General features: G+C 47.1%; 1 protein-coding gene across 3 annotated transcripts in view; it reads right to left on the bottom strand.

The window, feature by feature from the left end:
- The window catches only part of LOC110974600 (sperm-associated antigen 17-like), a 28361-nt gene that overhangs the window by 5659 nt on the left and 3495 nt on the right, over positions 1-19207 (bottom strand). The window contains exons 5-29 of one of the 3 annotated variants that reach the window (XM_087146683.1): positions 18895-19089; positions 18288-18469; positions 17693-17837; positions 16909-17117; positions 16459-16596; positions 15973-16227; positions 15353-15599; positions 14788-14943; positions 12786-13036; positions 12323-12477; positions 11592-11800; positions 10936-11098; positions 10254-10461; positions 9554-9665; positions 9072-9233; positions 8456-8587; positions 7180-7368; positions 6437-6624; positions 5694-5829; positions 4871-5052; positions 4272-4419; positions 3439-3659; positions 2795-2939; positions 1452-2437; positions 768-979 (exon numbers count right to left, since the gene is read on the bottom strand). In XM_087146683.1, the coding sequence (XP_087002809.1) occupies positions 768-979; positions 1452-2437; positions 2795-2939; positions 3439-3659; positions 4272-4419; positions 4871-5052; positions 5694-5829; positions 6437-6624; positions 7180-7368; positions 8456-8587; positions 9072-9233; positions 9554-9665; positions 10254-10461; positions 10936-11098; positions 11592-11800; positions 12323-12477; positions 12786-13036; positions 14788-14943; positions 15353-15599; positions 15973-16227; positions 16459-16596; positions 16909-17117; positions 17693-17837; positions 18288-18469; positions 18895-19089 (5326 nt within the window). The remainder of the gene's footprint in view (positions 1-767; positions 980-1451; positions 2438-2794; positions 2940-3438; positions 3660-4271; positions 4420-4870; positions 5053-5693; positions 5830-6436; positions 6625-7179; positions 7369-8455; positions 8588-9071; positions 9234-9553; positions 9666-10253; positions 10462-10935; positions 11099-11591; positions 11801-12322; positions 12478-12785; positions 13037-14787; positions 14944-15352; positions 15600-15972; positions 16228-16458; positions 16597-16908; positions 17118-17692; positions 17838-18287; positions 18470-18894; positions 19090-19207) is intronic. The other 2 variants (XM_087146684.1, XM_087146685.1) reach the window with 2 other exon arrangements.

The raw sequence follows: 19207 nt of genomic DNA, 5'->3' as shown, positions 1-19207 counted from the left end.
TTGTTTTCCCCCATCAATTGGAGATTTCAACCGCGACGCCAATTGATTTCAATTAGCATTTTTATCTTTGCTGTTTATTTTCCCCAATCCATTGGAATTTCAAATGGAAATCAAATGGTTCCAATTGGTTTGTTTCAGCTTGTTTCCCCCATCAAATGGATTTTTCAAATAGGACTCAATTGGTTTGAATTAGTATTGAAATGGTTTCAAATGGTTTTTCGGTTGGTTACAATTGGATTATGAATTGGCATTCAAATGGTGTCAATTGGTTTGAAATGGTCTAACTGAGAAATGGTCTGAATTTACTATTCAAACCAATTGAACCCCATTGGATTCCAATGGATTCCAAGCAAAAGTAATTGGTTTGGAATTGGTTATTGAATTGGTTTGTGAATTGGATCCAACGGGTAAGTGAACTGGTCTCAATAGGTGAATGAATTGGACATTTTCAGTAGGGTTCCAATTAGATACTGCCAAACAGTGTACTGATCCTAGTGACTATGTGCACTGTCAAACAGTGAGGGTACCATGAGACTGACCCATGAGAGGCAAGCGAGGGCGCTATGAGAGTATGTGATGCCCAACATCGAACTTGAGCCTTGTATATAAACATTGAACGTCCAAAGTTGTGGCTGTGGCTGGAAATAACAGGCAAGCTTATGGAAGCCACTGGCTTAACGGCTGCAATGACTCCCCATAGGCACGTGCATGATTCTCAGCCGCAGCCAGTTGATTTGAACACAGCCGACAGTCTGACGGGTACGTACTTGACCCTGTCCCAGTCCTCCTGTGTGTACTTGTTCTTGGGCTTGGGCGGTGGGGGTTGGGGAGCCGGGGCGGTCGCCTTCTCGTACAGCGCCTTTGCCTCTTCGCCGCTGGTCACAGCTCGGGGCTTGGTCGTCGATATGACACTCTTCGATACTTGCTGAGGAGCATTGTCTGCTGCCGAGTCCATCGGGGCAGCCACATCTTGCTCATCCTAAAAAGCAACAGTAACCAAAGAGTTACAGCACAGCAAGAGAAGATGCTGAAGATAGTGGACTGGCAAGTTGATTACGAGGGTTTCCCGGCAGGTGTTTGTATAATTGAAAGGGGCCCATCATTAATGCAGGCTTTGTTCCACTCAGGGATTAAGCACTCCAGAGAGAGATGCTTAGAACATTTCTTCTGGAAGTACCACTGTTTTTCAGTAGAAATACATGTACATTATGAGCAATCAGCGTGTTGCATGTTACCTTGAGGTCAGCCCATCCAAGTTGGGAAAGATACTGACAGCACCAATGGATCTCCATGAGGGTCACTCCATGTTCAAATTGGAAGTTCTAGGATATGTCTGAGCCTTGAGACCCATGAAATTCCGTTATGGTTGTCTGATTCCAAGTTTTTGTGGGCAAGTTCAGTTTTTCGAGCATTCTGGGTTGTGAGTTTGGATGTGAAAGTTTGTCTCTTACCTGTGCCAAGATGCTGGCCAGGAGCTCTCCCGCCTTGACTTTCTCGGCTTCATCTCTCGGCTCCTTAAGCTCTTGCTCTGCCCACTGCTGGTCCTTACTCTGCATCTCCTTGGCATACGCCTCCAGCCCCAACCTCATCTTCTGCCGCAGCTCCTCGCTGATGGGCTTGTACTCGATGATCTGCCGGATCTCCAGCTTGCTGGGACATACGGGCACTGGGGGGCTGCGCAGGACAGGGAGCCGCGAGCCGACCGCCAGCCCCTTGCCCACGTCGGTGCCAAACTTAGGGCCAGGGTGCTTGAGCTCACGGGGCGGGAACCTGGCAAAGTCCCGGGAGCACAGGTTGGGGGGGACGATGTTGGGCTCGTCCAGGGTCGTCAGCCACGCCTTGCTGAGGCCGGTCACGTAGGGCCGCATGACAGTGATGCCATTGACGTCGGGGTGGTCGGGCAGCGGATCGGTCAAGATGGCGGTGTTGGGATCAAGGCTTGCCTGTTCGAGATATCCCTCGATGTCCTCACCCCGGAGCAGTTCTACCCCACTTCCGTCCTCGTTGATCACAAAGAACTTCGGCAGGTGGTGACAGTAATCTTTGTTGACACCCATCTCGTCCATATCCTCGTTGCAGCTGGCAGACCTAACAACCTTTGTCTCCCCAGTCGAGCGGACCACAAAGCAATTCCCATACAGATCCTGCATCTCGAAAACCAGTGGGTTCTGGTGCCTCATGGTGTAGGCCTTGGATTCGCGATGATCTCTCGCGACAGCCGGGATATACTCAACAGTCCCCTCGCTCTTGACGGTCACACGGCCGCCCTCATGATGCAGAACCTCGTACGAGCCATTAGGGATGCTTATAATCTCTGTACCACTGCCAAAGATCGTGGTCGCCAGACTATCCTCACTGTTGAATATAACAGTGGCATAGCCGGGGCACTCGACCTTGTAGTGTTTGACGAGCTTAAATCTGGGCGATGGTTCTTCACCTGTCGAAACAGAAAAAACCTAAGCATGAATCCATAAGAATTCTTCAATAGGGGAGTCAGGATAATACACCGGTGCTTTCTTCGCCTTCAACTTTAGTGACTGGGGTTCGAATCCCACCAAGGTCAAGATTGGCATTGGAATTTCATTGCAAAAATGTACCTCATGGGTCCCCAGAATACTGATATAGGGTTTTCCTCTAATCACTTCAACCAAGTATCTTCTCTAAACAGGTTTCTTCGGACTTGTAATTAGCTACATTCTTCTGAAAGTTTTTGAAGAATCCTTGATTTCATTACCAAAAAGTAGTTTCAATCGGTCTAATCTCACCAAGAGCTAGAGATTCCCCGGCCCCATACCTGTCTCAGCATGTTCGTCAAAGTCATCAACCAGCTCCACTCGGTTGTAGTAGGTGGTGATCCGTGTGCCCTCGTTGTGGTCAATGATGCGGCTTCCGTCGGGCCGCTGTAGGATCACCACACGGTCCTCCCTGGTGCTCATCACCTGAGTTGCGAAAATCGAAATGAAATTAACCGAAAATCAAGAATCACTAGTCAAAAAATTCTTTGGCTTTGATTCACTTAAAGGCTCTGATGGCAATGCTCCATCTGCCTAAAGCAGGAACAGAAGTACCCCCTCTGCAGTTGAAAAGAGCTATGCTTGTGGGGAGAGTTCATTTTGTTGGTAGTGATGTGACCACGACACGCGCATTTCACAGTGGTTTGGGAACCAGCGAAGTTCGGTTCCCACCATAGGAGCCTCTGTTGCTAGGAAAACGGCGCCCTCTCTTGGTCTCGCTCGGGGCTCATAGGGGCGACAATGGTGGAAGGTGCCAGAGTGCTGGTCTCACTTGTTGGCATGTTTATGGCAAGAAATACATTATAGTATGGGTGGTGGACCCATAGAAGTGGTGGCAACGGAAGTGTCAGCCCAACCTGTCTGCTTGTCAGTGGACGATGGCCCACTCCATGCATGAAACCTCTGTGGCCTAACTGTGACTCACCTCGTAGGTCATGGGGTCTGTGGCAGAGTACATCATGCAGGCCTTCAGCTCGTATGTGCTGCCGTCCGCCCGCGTGCCGATGCGGGCGCCGTCCCTAGCCGTGGTCACCCACTCGCTGATTGCACCAGGGTCTTCGGTGGCACCAGGGTCTGGGAGATCATCAGCTGGTTTCTCTCCGGCTACTGCCGTGCCAGACTTGCTGGGCGGTCCTCGGACAGACCCTGACCCCAATAAGTAACCCCACAATTACGAGTTTGAATTCAAGACCTGGGGTTGGTTTATAAAGGTTCTCAGCAGAGTGCTACATAATGTTGGTGACTGGACCGGCTGATTTCTGCCGAGCACGTACATTTGTTGCACAATCATTTCTGCTACAACTCTGTGATATCCAGCCTGCGCACACAGGAGGTGTTTCACTAGGAACCAAAAGCTTCGATACACGCTAAAAATTTCATGTGATGAAAACTGCTTTTGACTTGCTGCCGTTATTTTTGGGAACCAGAACAGAATCTGACACCAGTTTGCTGTGCTCATGGCAAAAATTTGTCTGAAACCGTAGGCAAGCACACGTCATAGGCATCTGCTCCAGTAAGTTTTTACAATTTTTGTTTTCAATTTTAAAATGAAAGCAGAGCTTGAGGTACTTTCTTGAATCGTTTCTTATTTTTTTAATATCTCCCCTTTTGTTAACAGTGGGTGTTGCGATCCCAGAAAGCACAATTTTACATAATTTGACATTTTTTGGTTACGAATTTTCTGTGGTGCTTGTGAACACAACCACTTCCTCTCCTCTCAATCTTTGTCGAGGCGAGAGGGACAAATCGCAGCCTTACCTTTTTTTACCGCAGCGTCAGACACCTGCGTACTGATGGCGCTGCCGCCGCGCTGCGGGGAAGGTTCTCGGCTGTGGGCGCGGCTTAAGGAGGAGTGTCTGGAGGAGGGTCCCTGGCTGACACTGACTGCACCATCCGCAAACAACACCTGGTATCCATGTTTAGTTGGAAAATAAAAACCAATCTGATCATAACTATGGAATTAACCTTCACAAACAGTACAGATAAAAGAAATTTTTTGGATGTATTACAATGTTCGATGCCGTCTACAGAGGAGTGATACCTTGTGGGGCTTTAGTCACTGCACGTCCATTGCTAGTCATTCAGTCTAAAGTCACAAACTATACAAACCAGTTGTGACCAAAACATTCCTTTGTCGATCTTCACCGAGTTGCTTTTAATTGGGCAGGTGACTGGACTCGAGAAAGGACTTGTGACTGGGCTTATGATGGGCCTGACTATTAAGGCCCTGACGCTTTGCATAAAAGCAAAGTTTAGTTTAGTTTTTTTCTGCGGTATCTGATTGGCTCTGCACGAGGCGAAGCGCAAACCTGCCCAAATATCCGTGCACGCCGTCGCTGTCAACCAGATTTCTCTACCTGCACATTTCCGTCCTTCATCATCTTGATGACGCTACCGTCGCTGGTGATGAGCCGCGACCTCTCCTGCATGGCCGGCACCTGGCGGGCCGACTCGCACTCCTGCCGCCCCGAGGTCTTGTAGGGGTAGCACTGCCGGACCAGGAGCCGGCCTGTGGACTTAGAATCAGCCATCACGACCCCTGCGATAATCCGGGGAAGAAGGGAAACTATTTATTCATTTCAAAGTGAAGCAGTGGGGTCGTGCGACTTGTGTGATTGCTACAAACTGTTCAACTTTGTTGTCAGTCATTTATTTCATCTTGAGCCCTGGCCTCATCAGTCAACCGGGCGATTCTGTACTGTGGCACAGCAGAACGGAGCTGAATCGAATCAAGGAGTTTCAACTCGGGGGGGGGACAGAATGTGTAAAAATTCAACCGATGATATAGACAGAACCGTGAGTTGCACCAAAGGGGGCCCTGACTTCATTGGGAGTCATGTATGCAAAGACCGGTTACACCCTCAAATGAAATTGTACTGTTTGCCATGCACCTTAATGAAGACGATCGACATAAGTCTATATTCTTTAGTTCTTAGCAGGTACCTACGTGTTACAGGTCCATTCAGTTTAGAGTAAGCCTATTAAAATCTCCTATTGCTGGTAAACAGGAAAATTACCAATGTAGTAAATTGATGTGCCGAGCAACAAGTTAACGGAGAACCAGTGATAAGTATAGACACTGTACAAAACAGTGGCTGGGAACCGGTCTTTTGCTATTAGCGGAAATCTTCCCCGCTTAGCAAGTTTGTCTACAGAGTTCCTGCAGGCTGCTGGTCTTACCGGCATCCTTCTCCAGGAGGTAGTTGACATGGAGACCGTCCGGGCAGGAGACAAAGAGCTGCTGGAAGGGGGGCTCCTTCGGTTCCTGGGCCTTCTTCAAGGCTTCCTCCATCGCTCTCCTCTTTCTCTCCTCCTCCTGAAAGATTGGACAACGGAAAAGGGACAACCTGACGACGTCTGTCTAAAGTCTGGGTAGGGGACGATCATGAGATAACGAGACTTATTGCTGGGAAACTTCGCGGCGAGTGAGGCATTCTGAGCATACAATGTTGTTGTTTGCTGGTCATAAACTGATGTGGAGCATTCCATATTGTAATCTCCAGAGTGAAACTGAAAACAAAAATGACGCGGCCAGTTTGATCAGTAGATCTGGAGAACACTGAACACTACTTTTCAACAAAGAAACACTGGCCGATGCTTCAGAAGACACCCATGGGGCTTAGCAAATACCAAATGTTATTGAATCCTACAGAAAGAACCTTAAGGCTTCAGTCATTTCATTTCAGTCTGAATTAGAGAAAGCAAGCCGAGCCTTTTGTTTTAAGGTATCACTCAGTCGATCTGGCTTCCTGACGAAAATGGGCACCATGAATGCGAAAAGCCTCCAGGGTCCCGACTGATTTTTCATTACACAAGATCTTATTAAGGGTCTCTGACTGAAAGGTGCCTCTGGTGACTTGGGACTCGTTCTTTTGAGGGTTGGGTCGCGTCGCACGTGCGACCAGATTACACGGCGTGCCTACCTCCTTCTGCTGTTGCTCTAGCTGCAGCTGGGCCTGTCTCTCCGCTTCTTGCTGCTGCTGTTGCTGCTGTTGTTTCTTTCCCTTTTTACCCGACCCCGCCCTGGTGCCCTTGGGGGAGGAGATGGTCGGGGGTGGAGATGGACTGGTGGGCGGGGGCACGTAGATCTCCACCTCTTGCTTCGGTTCTTCTGGGGAAATTATCGTCAGGAATTGTGGTTATTATTCAATGGAAAGGGAAAAAAAAAAGGTCCAGAAGTGAAACTCTGGAAGTGAAGTCAACCACTGGGCTCCATATTTGGAGATTTGTAACTAATACATTTGTACAACTTCCTGTTACAACGGCTGTTACTTCATAATGTGACTGTGATCTTTAACCCCTTCATCCTGGGAACCGTCCACAGCCGTGGCTTTGTGTGTGGATTAGTGCATACCACACATACAGTCTATTCACCATGCAGCTGCTGGTTCAATGGGGCCTGCTGCTGGACAAAGCCCTCCATTCAGGGCATACCACAGCCCAGCAGTCACGGTCAAAAGAATCCCGGCGTGAAGGGGTTAAGAACATTTTTCTGTCAGAAATTTGTTTTTTTTGGCTCACACACACAGACTTTCAACAATGATTCAAGGCAATGAATTTCTGATTTCACTGATTGCTTTCTCAATGGATCAAATTTGAAATCTCTAAAAACACTAGCCATAAAGATAAAAATCAATCCAGGAACCATAAAGATCTTTGACATTACCAGCTCCAAAAGGAACTCCCTTGCTGCCGTAGTTGCTCAGGGCAAACACCATGCCGTCGCTGAGGGTGGCCGTGAATGAGCCAAAGCTGCTGATAGGTCCAGGTTTTTCTTCTGCGGGTTCAGGTGCCTTGGTGCTGTCCAATGGAGCGTCCTGTTGCTGCTGGGTCACACCCTTGGTTGGCGAGTCTCCTACGCGGGTGTGCAACCAACGGAAATGAGAATTACAACAAATGTCGCCCAACTCTTTTTCTCTTTGAAATATGTCAAGTATAAATTTTGTCTTATATCAGTGCCTCGTTTTTCATAATTTTTATACATTTCAGCTACGTTTTGTTCAGCAATTGTTAAAAATGATTCAACTTTGGAAACCATGCTGATGAGGTTACTGATGAGGATCTCCATGGCAACAGAAAAAGTCCAGTTCTCACCATGACAACTGCTTACAATCAATCCAACCAACCTAGAAAGCTAGTTTTCCAGTCTGTAAGATTAGTATGTAACAGCACAAGGCATACATTAATAGGAACATCGATGATTTTCAAAGCTGTGATGAGATCCACAAACAGTGCAAGGAATAGCTTCTTAACACTACATCTTAGATTCTGCCTCGGCAGCCAAGTGAAGACGATCAAACTCAAGGAACCAGGAAATACTGACAATCTCCAAGTAAAGTTGACGGAGGAAATCATAAGGGGCATTTCTGATGAGCTGAGGGCACCTAGTGTGTAATCACGGAGCAAAATTCTGCACGACAAAGTAAAAGATCAAGTACTCCCACACCAGCGTGGCCTAGCCAAAACAAAACGCTGTCTAAAAAGAAAATCAAATTCTTGATGGAAAATAAAGCCTATTAAACTTTGGACTTATAGAAAACTTTCTCTCAAAAGACATTTCAAGACATGAGACATGCCTCCTGAACCCCAGTGGAACCATGTCTGGGCAGTGGCATACGTTAGAATTATGTTGGAAGTGTAAAGTACATATTTCCCACAATGCCTCCAGATTATTAAAGAGGAAAGACTTTCTTCACGAAAAAAAAAAAGATACCAGCAAGCCTTCTACATGTAACTGGAGCATTTTTGGTTACGGTAGCTTAAACTCGCTTTATTAATTGAGCAGTCCAAACTGTGTAGAAATTGTCACACACCGTGATTTTTTAGCACGCCATTAGAGTGCATTAAAGTGTAAGGGTTAATCTTGGAGGAAGAAAAAGGAAAAGCAGAACACAGGCAGCAAAGCAACTGCAATCAGCTTTTTTTGGTCACACACGACTGACCATCGCGCGATTCGGCATACTGTGACCCACTCATCGACCCGGACTTGATCGATAGGGCCTCGCTGGCCAAGCTATCGGCACCGTCCTCATCCATCAAGTCCTTCAGGAGGTTGGTTTCCTTGGCGACGGGGGCTGGAGAAGGGGTAGATTGTTCATCACAATGCCATTTTTACATGCGGTACAAAGTAGTCGAGTCCATCGTAAGTCCATCACAAGACATCTGGTGCTTGTGAGCCCAAGACGCAAAGAATTCAAACGAGTTGCGACAAGTGCAATGCTTTGTCACTATTAATCCTGTTTCTTTTGACAAATTTGTAAATGGAGGAATTTGTAAAAGGACATATGAAGGAATCGAGCTATGACATTATCTATAACATTGCGATATTTCTATAAATCCCCTGAAACAAAGTAACAGAAAGTTGCATGGAAACTTCACCCAATATCACCTTCAATATCAACTTTTATGAAATCATCAGTAAATAATGCTTACACCAAATCCCCAATTCAAGCCAAGTCAGCAGGGCAACCAGTCAAGTGTGATACTGATTGCGTACACTTGCTTGGCTGGTAACCTGTTCTGCTTGCTAAGCAAGTTGCGTCTGGTGCTTTTGCTCACCTTGGTCCTTCTCCTGGGTCTCGTGCTCAGCCTTCTCGACCATCGCCTCCTCTGGGCTTGTTTTGGGTGCTAGTTCATCCTCGCTGACTGCCCGCGGGTTTAGCATGTGAATCACAAACATGTGGCCGTCCTTCAGGACGGAGGTCTTCACAAAAGTTGGGCCTGTGAAGAGAACGGAATTGAAATGGCGCAACAGAGCTGAGATCAAAGCAGGTTTGCGTGAAGATTGTGAAAAGTCCGCCTTATTGCTCTTCAAAAAAAGAAATGGAATTTGAGAATCTGAGTTTCAGGAAAATTTGAGACAAGAAAGTTTGAAGAAATCTCTGGGAATCTTCAGCAAGTTTTCACAAAACTAAACAAAATTTGAATGGAGATGCTACCGTTGACAATTTGTCATGGAAAGTAGGGGGGGGTTTACTTGGCTGAATTTGGTTATTGTGGCCCAAATTCTTGAAAGTGAATTGTCTTCTGCTACGGCTTACCGTCAACAAATTCAGTCTTCTCCGTGCGTATCTGACCTCCATCGCAGGGGAGCAGCGTCGTGACGAAACCGCTGGCATGAATCAGATCGTTGCCCACATCGTAGCCAACAAACTGGAACAAACGAAGAGGAATTAAAGAGCATTCAGGATCATCTTTTAGAAGATTTTAGAAGGGAGAGACCTCTTCTAGCCGACATTTGTGAACTAGCTCCAAATGTGGGCCACTCGGACCTCAGTGAGGGTAGAATAATTTCAACAGGGCACGACAAAACGGCATCAGAAGCTCTGACGTTGCCATCTTCACCACCAACCCGTCTCCTCTTTGCCAGGGACAGGACGCGTCAAGTTGGGAATGAATAAGAACAACACGGACCTCTTTTCTGCCACATCAGCAACCACTTGTCTGGCATGAGGTCGGAATTTTTCATGTGGTTCAACAGTTAACCCCTTCGCGGCGGGATTCTTTTGACCGTGACTGCTGGGCTGCGGTATGCCCAGTATGCAAAGCTCTGTCCAGCAGCAGGCCCACATTGAACCAGCAGCTGCATGGTGAATAGACTGCATGTGTGGTATGCACTAATCCTCACACAAAGGTGCGGTAGTAGCAGTCCTCCGTAGCGAAGGGGTTAACATCCGAAGCTGAGATTTCATTTTAAAAAAAAAGCAAGCACTCCACAGAAGTAGTCCCTTTATCCTTTACCGGGTATTCCCTCTCTGGCTCCTTGGGTTCCTCCGTCGCCCCTTCCTCCCCCTTCTCTTCTTCGGCTCCTCCCCCACCCTTATCCCCTTTGGTCCCTTTCTTGCTGTTGCGGCCGCTCTCCTTGGATGGGGAGACGGCCCGCTTGTCCTTCTTGTCGTCCTTCTTCTCTCGGTCCTCTTTCTTGGGTGAGCCGGAGCGGGAACGAGACCTGAAAGTACGCGTAATCGAAAAAATCTGTTTGAAGAATTCCCACCTTAGAAAATTTGGAGAACATGATCAGATTTGCACAAGATATTTCTGTTGCAGCTCTTGATGGTATCAACGGAGGTTATATTTTTTCAGAAAAGAGGCTATTTTAAAGTAATAGGGGTACGGAGGAGGGCCCAATGACTGTATTCCAGAGAAGATACACAAAATCACGTAGAGATGGTCAACTCCGTCTCGCATATCACCCGGAATGAGATTTGAACCTTGGCCTAACACTCTGGGGGAAACGTCTGATTTCTCAAGACAATTGACCTTCAGTAGGAGCACCCCCTCATCGGTTGAAAAGACCCGTGTTGGTGAGTTCGAGTATTCATTTTGTTTGTAACCAAAGGAGCTTCCCTTGCTAGAATAATTGCGCCCTCTCTTGGTCCCGCCCGGGGCTCATTTTGAGACAACTTTCCACCGGTGGACTGACCTGGGTCGACCCTTCTTCTCCTTCTCCAGCCGTTTCTTCTCCTCCTCCTCGCGGATCTTGTCTTGCTCCAACTTCCAGGCCTTCATGGAGTTGGGCCGCATGAAGCTGCCACTGTTGGGGTCCAGGTTGTCCACCGAGTGGGTGGGGCTGACACTGCGTTTGCCTGTGCATGAGATTTGGAGAAATACACAAAGTTCTGAGACACTGCCCCCCTTTTGAGTGAAAATGTGTGGCATACCATCAAGACAAGGTATTAAACCTGCATCACACATTAAAAAATTGCTCCTCTTTCAACAAATTGGTGTGTTTATCACTTCCTTCAGAAAACTGTAAAACAAAGATTCTCCCCTCCTTTTCTCTGAAGTTAGCAACCAGCATGTCTTGGGTGACATTTTTTTGGGAGGGGGAATCAGAGGTGCACGCATTTTTCCAAGGGAACCCTGGAAGCAAATTACTGTGGCTTGCATGTTGGTTGTGTACCTTTCAAAATTTCAAACAGAGGGGGAGGGGTACTTCTACTTGGGGGAGGGCGCATGCCTCCCCACCCTATAGTTACCCCCACTGGAAGGTGTTTGTCTTCATTTATTGCTCATTCTAAAACAATCTCAAAACAGCTACGATTGTTCACAAAATGTGCAAAAACTGCAAAAACTGACCTTTCGGCGACTTGGAGCGGGACTTTTTGGGTGACCCGGACCGGGCACGGCTCTTGCCGCTGGAGGGCCTGGAGACCGACGGCGAAGGGGTAGCCGCGGCCGCCGCCCTCATGGCTTCCAGCTCCTTGCGCCGCACCTCAGCCTGGTACTTGTCTTCCTCCTCGGCCGTCCAGTCCTTGACGTAATCGGCCACGTGCTCCATGTAGTTCCTAGTCAGCCAAAAAAACCCAGAATATCCAATGGGTCAAATAATCATCACATTTAACATTCACCTGTCACCCCCTCATCCCTACGTGCTGATGACCAGCATATGCAAATGCTGGCCAATGGCATCAGCCCAAAGGAAAGTGGTTGCAAAGTAGCACAATGCCCTCACTCGTTCATGCACAAAGTCGATACCGCCTTAAATCTAAGGCTGCATCCGAATCTGTTGTCTATAACTACTTCTGGGTCTTCGTCTAGTGGAAACCGAAGGAGACTGGACTTCGACATACCTACAGCACTGGAAGGCTGTTTTGGAGATGGCCATTGTCTACTAGGTCTCTCACAGTGTTGGAGTCCAGTCCACAACCTTCAAGGCCAAGGCTGAGTTCGAGGCCAGAGTCTCCGAGGCCGAGGCCAAGAAAAACCAGCCTTGAGACTGGCCTCGAGGCTGGCCTCTAGACCTCTAAGACTGGCCTCTCAGCACCCTATCATATTATCATTGCCAATTAAAATTCCTAGGAACCCACCTGAAGCCAACATTGGAGTGCAACTTGGTACTCCACGGTTCGTGGTTCATGAGATTAGGTCCCATGGGATTGTGCAGGACCACCAGGAGCGAATGGTCCCTCTTGTGGTAATAGGTATCCATGTAGGGGTACACCTCACGAGCTTCTTGCAAGACCTATACAATTCAAGTAATCTCTCTATGTTAGTGAAGTGTGATAAACATTCTGCTTAAAGACAGGTAACAATACAAAATTCTGCCTTTCACGAGAGTATCAACGTGACAAAATCTGGCTAGAAGGTATTCATCCTAGTGAACAACCAGTAAATCTATAACATTGTAAATCAACGTGTCAGCTATTCTCATTCCATGAGGCATGTCTGCTCCAGTGTCCCCACGTTGTAAGCTGAATAGCACCCTCAACAGTCACTGCGCGGAGGCATTAAAGTAAGAAAATAAAAGTCCATTTTTTTTTTTAACTTCACCTGTAAGAGAACACTGGGCTCCAAATACTCGGCGTAGCGCCACTCGTCCAGGTTCCGTTGCTGCCTCTCCCCAATGTCCTGCACCCCGATGGTACTGCCGGCCGACCCCGGTCGCGACCTCTGACTCTTGGCAGCTCCGGGGAGCTCCAGGGAGAGGGAGTTCTCCGAGGTGGGCTGGGAGGAGGAGGCAGGCTGGGCTTCCTTGGCAGCCGGCAGGACTGGTTTGCCTGAGGCGTCTTTCTCAAAGTGGACTGCAGGCCAAAAAAATCTTTCACTTCAGAGCTTCGTCTGGTTATTTGTACACTTGGCTCAAAGATTTCACAGAATTCAGTACATGAATCTAACATGCGCTCTGATATGATGGATTGGTTCTTGTTTGTTTTGTTCGTGCCAAATGAAGCACCGGATGCTATAGGCTATGAGGCATGCAGTCAGTTTGACACATAAATTCATAAAATGGGCATGTGGCCTAGTGGTTAGGGTTTGTAGCTTCTGATCATGGGGTCGGGGGGTTCGAATCCAGCTTGTGGCGGCATGTTGCGATCCTGGGCCAGTCACTTTACCCCCAAGTGCCTCTCTCCACCCAGGAGTAGATGGGTACCTGTGAGGGCAGACCCGGTTATGTTTAGCCGTTTGTGCCTTGTTTGCAATGGCAGCATCGGGCAGTATACTCCCCAGGGGGCTCAGATCAGGTGTCAGGAATGCTCAGACGTTGTGAGCCCAATGGGCAGGGATAATGATAGTATATCGGCTCCATTGAATTGCACATACTGTGAGATACTGTACACCTGATAATATTGATATCTATAATTATATGATCTAATTATTTGAAATTGATATTATTATAAATTCCCTGTCCATTTGTCAATGCGCTTTACGATGCATGCAGGGTTATGAGTGAAATACTCATCTAGTGACTGAAAGTACAGACTTACACTACACTAAGGCATAGCCAGTAAGCTAGACTGTTACATGACATCTGTGCTCTATGTCTGAAACAAGTATGTGGAATTGAGTGACACATGGTCAAAGGAAAAAATGTCAGTGTGGTTCTACATAGGGGCTATTGGTTTAGCCATATGCTTTTAGGGTGTAGCTCTTGCCAACACAAAATTCCATCTCTGTTAAATAATGTCTGCCGTGAGATTACCCAAGATGACCGAAATCTATGTTTGAAATCCCTCAACATTTCTCTGAAACCACCGCCTGGCATTCCATTTTACGTTCATGCATCTCGTTAAATGCTGATCCATGCACGTACAGATACACAGGGACACATCTACCAGAAAGGTCAATCATTAATCACAAAATACCTTCTGCATCTTGCTGTGAAGAAAAATCTCCTTCATTTCCACACAAACAGGTGCAAAAAATGTAAAGATATAAATGTATTGCAACAGAAATGAAAGAAAAAAACAAAGAAACCTCATTTCCTAGGATACAGAAAAGAGCGCCGATTCGTAAGTAGTTCTACAAATGTGGACAAATCTTGGCATGAATCTGAAGAGGAGTTCATTAATTCAGGTTTGCACAAATCCATATCCAATGTCTGATCCTGACCGCTGTTTTTCCTCATTAAATATTTCATAGGGTAGACAGTCAGAGCTTTAGTTACTTCTCTAATGGTATTGTTATGCTTTCCCGTATTTGCATAAAAGACACTAGACGACCATATATGCCATTAAACCTACAACAATGGAGCAAATGTTTACAAGAACTAAAATGCTACAGATTATTTTCCCTTCAGTCAAAGTTTTTCACAGGTCCCTTCCCAAATTTCATTAAACCCGTTCAATCCTGCGTCCAGGATATCCCAGAATGCCTGGCACATCGTGCAGGTATATAATTAAAACCTCTCACTTCTTAAACCCAATAATGTTTGACATACAGGAAAGTCAAGAGGAACACCTAAGTAGGAGACGACAGAGCCATAAAAGCCATTGTGGCTGTGATTGGTTGAAACGGCAAGAGGTATGGCTACTCCCCCTAACACCCACTCTACCTGTACTCCTGGCAGACTTGGCGCTGGAGGCGGACCCCTGGCGCGATTTGGAAGCGGCGGGCTCATTCTTCAAGATGCCTCCGGACGTCTGATCGCTCTGCGTGCTCTTGGCCGAACCCGGTTTGGAACAGGGCTTGTCTGATGGCAGCTGGTTAGCTGCGTGAAAACAAAAAAACACCACATAAGAAGCATTAAATTCACAGACCTGGGAGTTTTTTAATCTGTTCTTTATTTGGGTCCTGACACCAGATTTCTGAAAGTACTTGGAGAGAAAATTTGGAAAACTGTGATTTTCACTGATTATGATGGCCAAGTATTCCCTACAGCAAGCGAAAAAAACAATGCCATATGCATTGCCCCTAAAAGCTTTTCAAGTAGACAACAACATGCAGGAAGGCCTTGTTTGAATCGACTGGCTATGGCTAGAAAAGACACACATGACTACGGGAAGTGGCTGCAGCCACTAGACAATGGCTCATATTGATGTGCATTATATTTCTAGCCACAGCCATGACAATTTGGACGTGGCTAAAGTACCACGTGTGTGGAGACAATACTCCCTTACCATCAATTACTGCAGGGGGAATTGGGATCTCAATTGTCTGGCCCTGCCTGGTGCTGTCGTCCTCTTTACTGACAAACAGAGGGTAGGGGTCGTCCCATATGACCTTGCTGTCCTCGGTCTCGCTTCTGAGGACCAGCCCGTCAGCGTCAGTCCCCCGCAGCTTCAGGCTCTCGAAGACGAATTGCCGAAAGGCGTGGTCCACTTCGGCCTGGTCGACGGCTCCGCTGGCGCAGTGCTGGAGCAACTCCTGCGACAATTGAGAGATTTTTTTTTATTTTACATTGTTCAGGTTGTTTGACTTTCTGTCAGTCTGTATTTTCACAACCAGAGAAGCCTCAAGATTGGTTCACCTGTGCTGTTTTGTGCGGTATTTGAAGAGGCACGTTTTGGAGAAGCCACTGGTTCACATATATTTGTGTTGGCTTCAATGCACTTTTCAGCTGGTAAACTGTTCCTGAAGGCAATACTTTACAACTATCAACACTTTCCAAACTTGCACGTCTCGGAGCTACAGAGCTCAGACAGCTGACCGAAACATTGCTTCAACATCTCTGGCTCTGTGTATTTTTTTTCTTGGTTGCATTTTCCTTTAAAAAAGCTTGATGGATTGTCAACCCAACCTGAAGGCGGGCGGCTCTCTGCTTCAGCACGGCCGGGCAGGGGCGGGGAAACTCCCTCAGTTTGGCCACGGGGATGTAGTCCATCATAGCCAGCTCCGCCTCCAAAGGGTTGAAGCCGTTCAAGGCCCGGAGGTGGTGCAGACGGCGAGCGATGGCGTCCCCGTAGCGGTAGAAGTGAGGGGTGCCGTTATTGGCTCCGTTGACAGTGGATGGGGAAGTCTTGGAGGCCAGACTGTTAAAGCTGTTGTCTAGATTCTTTGCAGGAAGAAAAAAGAAAATTCAAGTTAAAGTTTGATACAAAGTGGAACAGCCTATGCCCCTTCAGCTTTGTCAACATGAAATGGACAGATGAGAGATACCCAACGGGACTCACAATGAGGAGGCTATTTTTATAAATGCAAATCTTGCTTCGGACCACAGTGCATGAGGTCAACACCCAGTAATGTACACAATGCTTCTAGGTACTAGTAGTCTGGAAGTGTCTACCTCTTTCTCCTTTGCCGACATGTGCAGCTTGGCAGTCATGCCCTCGATGTGGGCGGCCAGGCTGGGATCCAGGCCGTCATCTCTAGGCGTCTGGGCCTTCTCACTCGGGGGCAGCTTGTCTTCCTCCGTGGCCGTGATCTGTGCAGAAACAGGAAAGGAACATTCAGGGGGTATTCTACAACTCGCAATGCTGAAAAAGAAACGGAATATGCTTGGAATATTTGTGTTGTCAGCCAATACAGCAGTGAACCGGTCAAAAGCCTGGCAACCCATAGATAATTTATTGTGCGCTTAGCAAATTTCAGTGTTCAGCAGCTGTGGGCAGGGCCAGGAAACAGCCTGTAAGTGGAAGCCAATGAGTAACGGCTACAGTCAATTCCCATAGACATGTGCATTACTCCTAAGCCACAGCCAGTTGATTCAGACATGGCTACAACTTCTCCCACCCACCTGTTCCAGCATGCAGTGCATGATGATGGGCACGCTGACGCTCTCGTGGGGCAAACTGTCCATCAGCTCGCTGTAGTATCGCATGTCCACCTCAGGGAGTGGGGGTTTCTGCTCCAGTCCCCCTAGCCCCTGCAGGTCTGTCGGTGCCCCCGCGGTCAGGGCTCCTGCCCCTGATGTGGTCAGCGAGGCCCCAGAGTGGACTTCCGACACTGTGAATTGAGAGAGTATTACATTTATTTGAATCCTCTCCGGTGGAACCGAGGTTTCTTGAAACAGAGCACGGTACTAGCCTGAAGAAAATTAGACCATTTTTAGAGGTCCGAAGAAAACCAAAAAGCAGTATTCACAGGAAACCTATACCATCCAGAAAGGGACTGACAACTCAATCCACTTGCCAGACCAGGTAGGATTCGAACCCAGCAAAGCAACAGAAGACAAGAAAAGTTCCATTGAACCAACCTGAAATACATAAATGTGTTATAATAACTGCTTGACTGCCCGGAAATCCTAAAACAGAATTTTGCCATCTCAGAACTGGGGAATTTGTATGATCTTAAACTGAAAAACTGCTCATTAAAATGGCGATCACACACTGGCCCAACTGAGAACAACCTTAAAAAGTAAAGCTTTGCTTGCTGGAATACTTTTTTCCATTAAGAAAAATCGGTACATCTGTCAATGGTGCATTGAAACGTACACTGTTGAGGTTCTTTTAATGACTCAACCCTAATTAAAGTACCAAGTAGTACTTGAGATCAGAGATGTGACTTGACTGGGGACTTACTTGCTGGTGGCATGGCTGGTTTGGAGGCCGAGGGAATCTGGATCAGCTTCATGTTGTCCAGGTAGTTAAGGAACTGTCGCTTGGAGTCCAGCAAGTCGTACATCATGCAGGCGATGTCCTCAAACAAAGCTGTGCCAAACTCGGTCTGCAAGGGAGGGCGCCATGACAAGAGAACACACTCAACAGGTGCTTGGAAGAGAATGACTGTCTACAAGGGACGGAAGCTCATTGTTTATCCCTGAACTACATGTAAGAGCAACCTTTAGAGATGACTACGGGCAAAACAGCATCAAGTGCTACCTACTGTTCTGGGAATAACACGGACACAATCAATTCAAGTAGCAGACGGAACAAGTGACTCAAACTGATGTATAACTGTCAATGCTCCGTGGAACTTTCCCAATAAAGTTAGTTAATCCTTGCTTGATACGCCGTCATCATGAAACCAACAGATATGTTGAGCCTGCAGACAATTTCAACCTCTAAACTCTGGGGTACAACCGTTTGTGCCTCTTTTCAACCTGGCAGACTTTGTTTCAGCTGCCAGGTCACCCTTCTGGAAACAAATCTTCCCAGCAATTCCAGCCCTTCTCACCCTGAGTTCATTGTCCTCCATGTCCTCCGGTATAATCTTGCTCTTGACGGTGTATGCAAGCCGGGCTATGTCATGGAGTTTAGACTCCTTTGGTGCACTGCGTAGCAAGGGCTCGTGCTGTTGCCAGAAGGTCTCTAGTCTCTGGACGGCCTTCTCTCGCTTGACCCTCTCAGCCTCAACCACTGTGGATGCATACCAATTTCAACACTTTTCAATTTCTCTGAGGTATAGTTTTAACATATTTTTTAAAATCTGATATGATTTCCTGAGTTTGACTCATATTAATCCAACCATGGGTCAAACTTTGAATTAAAACCAACCAAATCTTTGGCCTAACCCAATCCCCATATCAACATAGTTTATCTTTGACTCCAATTGACCTCAAATGCCTCAACTTTTGATTCACAACTGGCCAAATCTTGTGTAATCACTGTTTTCAACTAACTCAACCTCTGACCCCAACTGACCCAAATTGGTGCATCTTTTGACTCTATTACTGACCTTTCAACATGCCCAACTTTTAAACCAAGTATGATGCCACTAGGGTCACATCGACCAAGCCTCTGACCCAACCTGACCCTAGCTCTGACCTCTGACCCCAACTGACCTTCGGGCGGCTTCTCCTCTTCTTCCTCTTCCTCCTCCTGCGCCTTCAGCCGAGCAAACCTCTCATAGTCCTCCGACCCCACCTTGATGATGCTGTCCACATTGACCCCAAGGTCACAAAGGAGGGCAAGCAGGGGGGCTCGGTCAAACCCCTCAATGACGACATAGTGCTGAGGACCATCATCTGGCTCGTCATCTTTGAGTAAAACAAGGTTGGGGCACGATTTTTTACGAATAGACCAACCCCTACTAAAAATGGCCTATTCAAACCAATTGATTTTGAATTGGATTTAATTGGAATGAATTAGGTCCAA

The sequence above is a fragment of the Acanthaster planci genome, linkage group LG15 (genome assembly GCF_054643075.1).
Source record: "Acanthaster planci isolate LZ-2023a linkage group LG15, COTS_SCS, whole genome shotgun sequence".
Lineage (NCBI taxonomy): Eukaryota > Metazoa > Echinodermata > Asteroidea > Valvatida > Acanthasteridae > Acanthaster > Acanthaster planci.
This window is presented reverse-complemented; position numbering and strand designations above follow the sequence as displayed.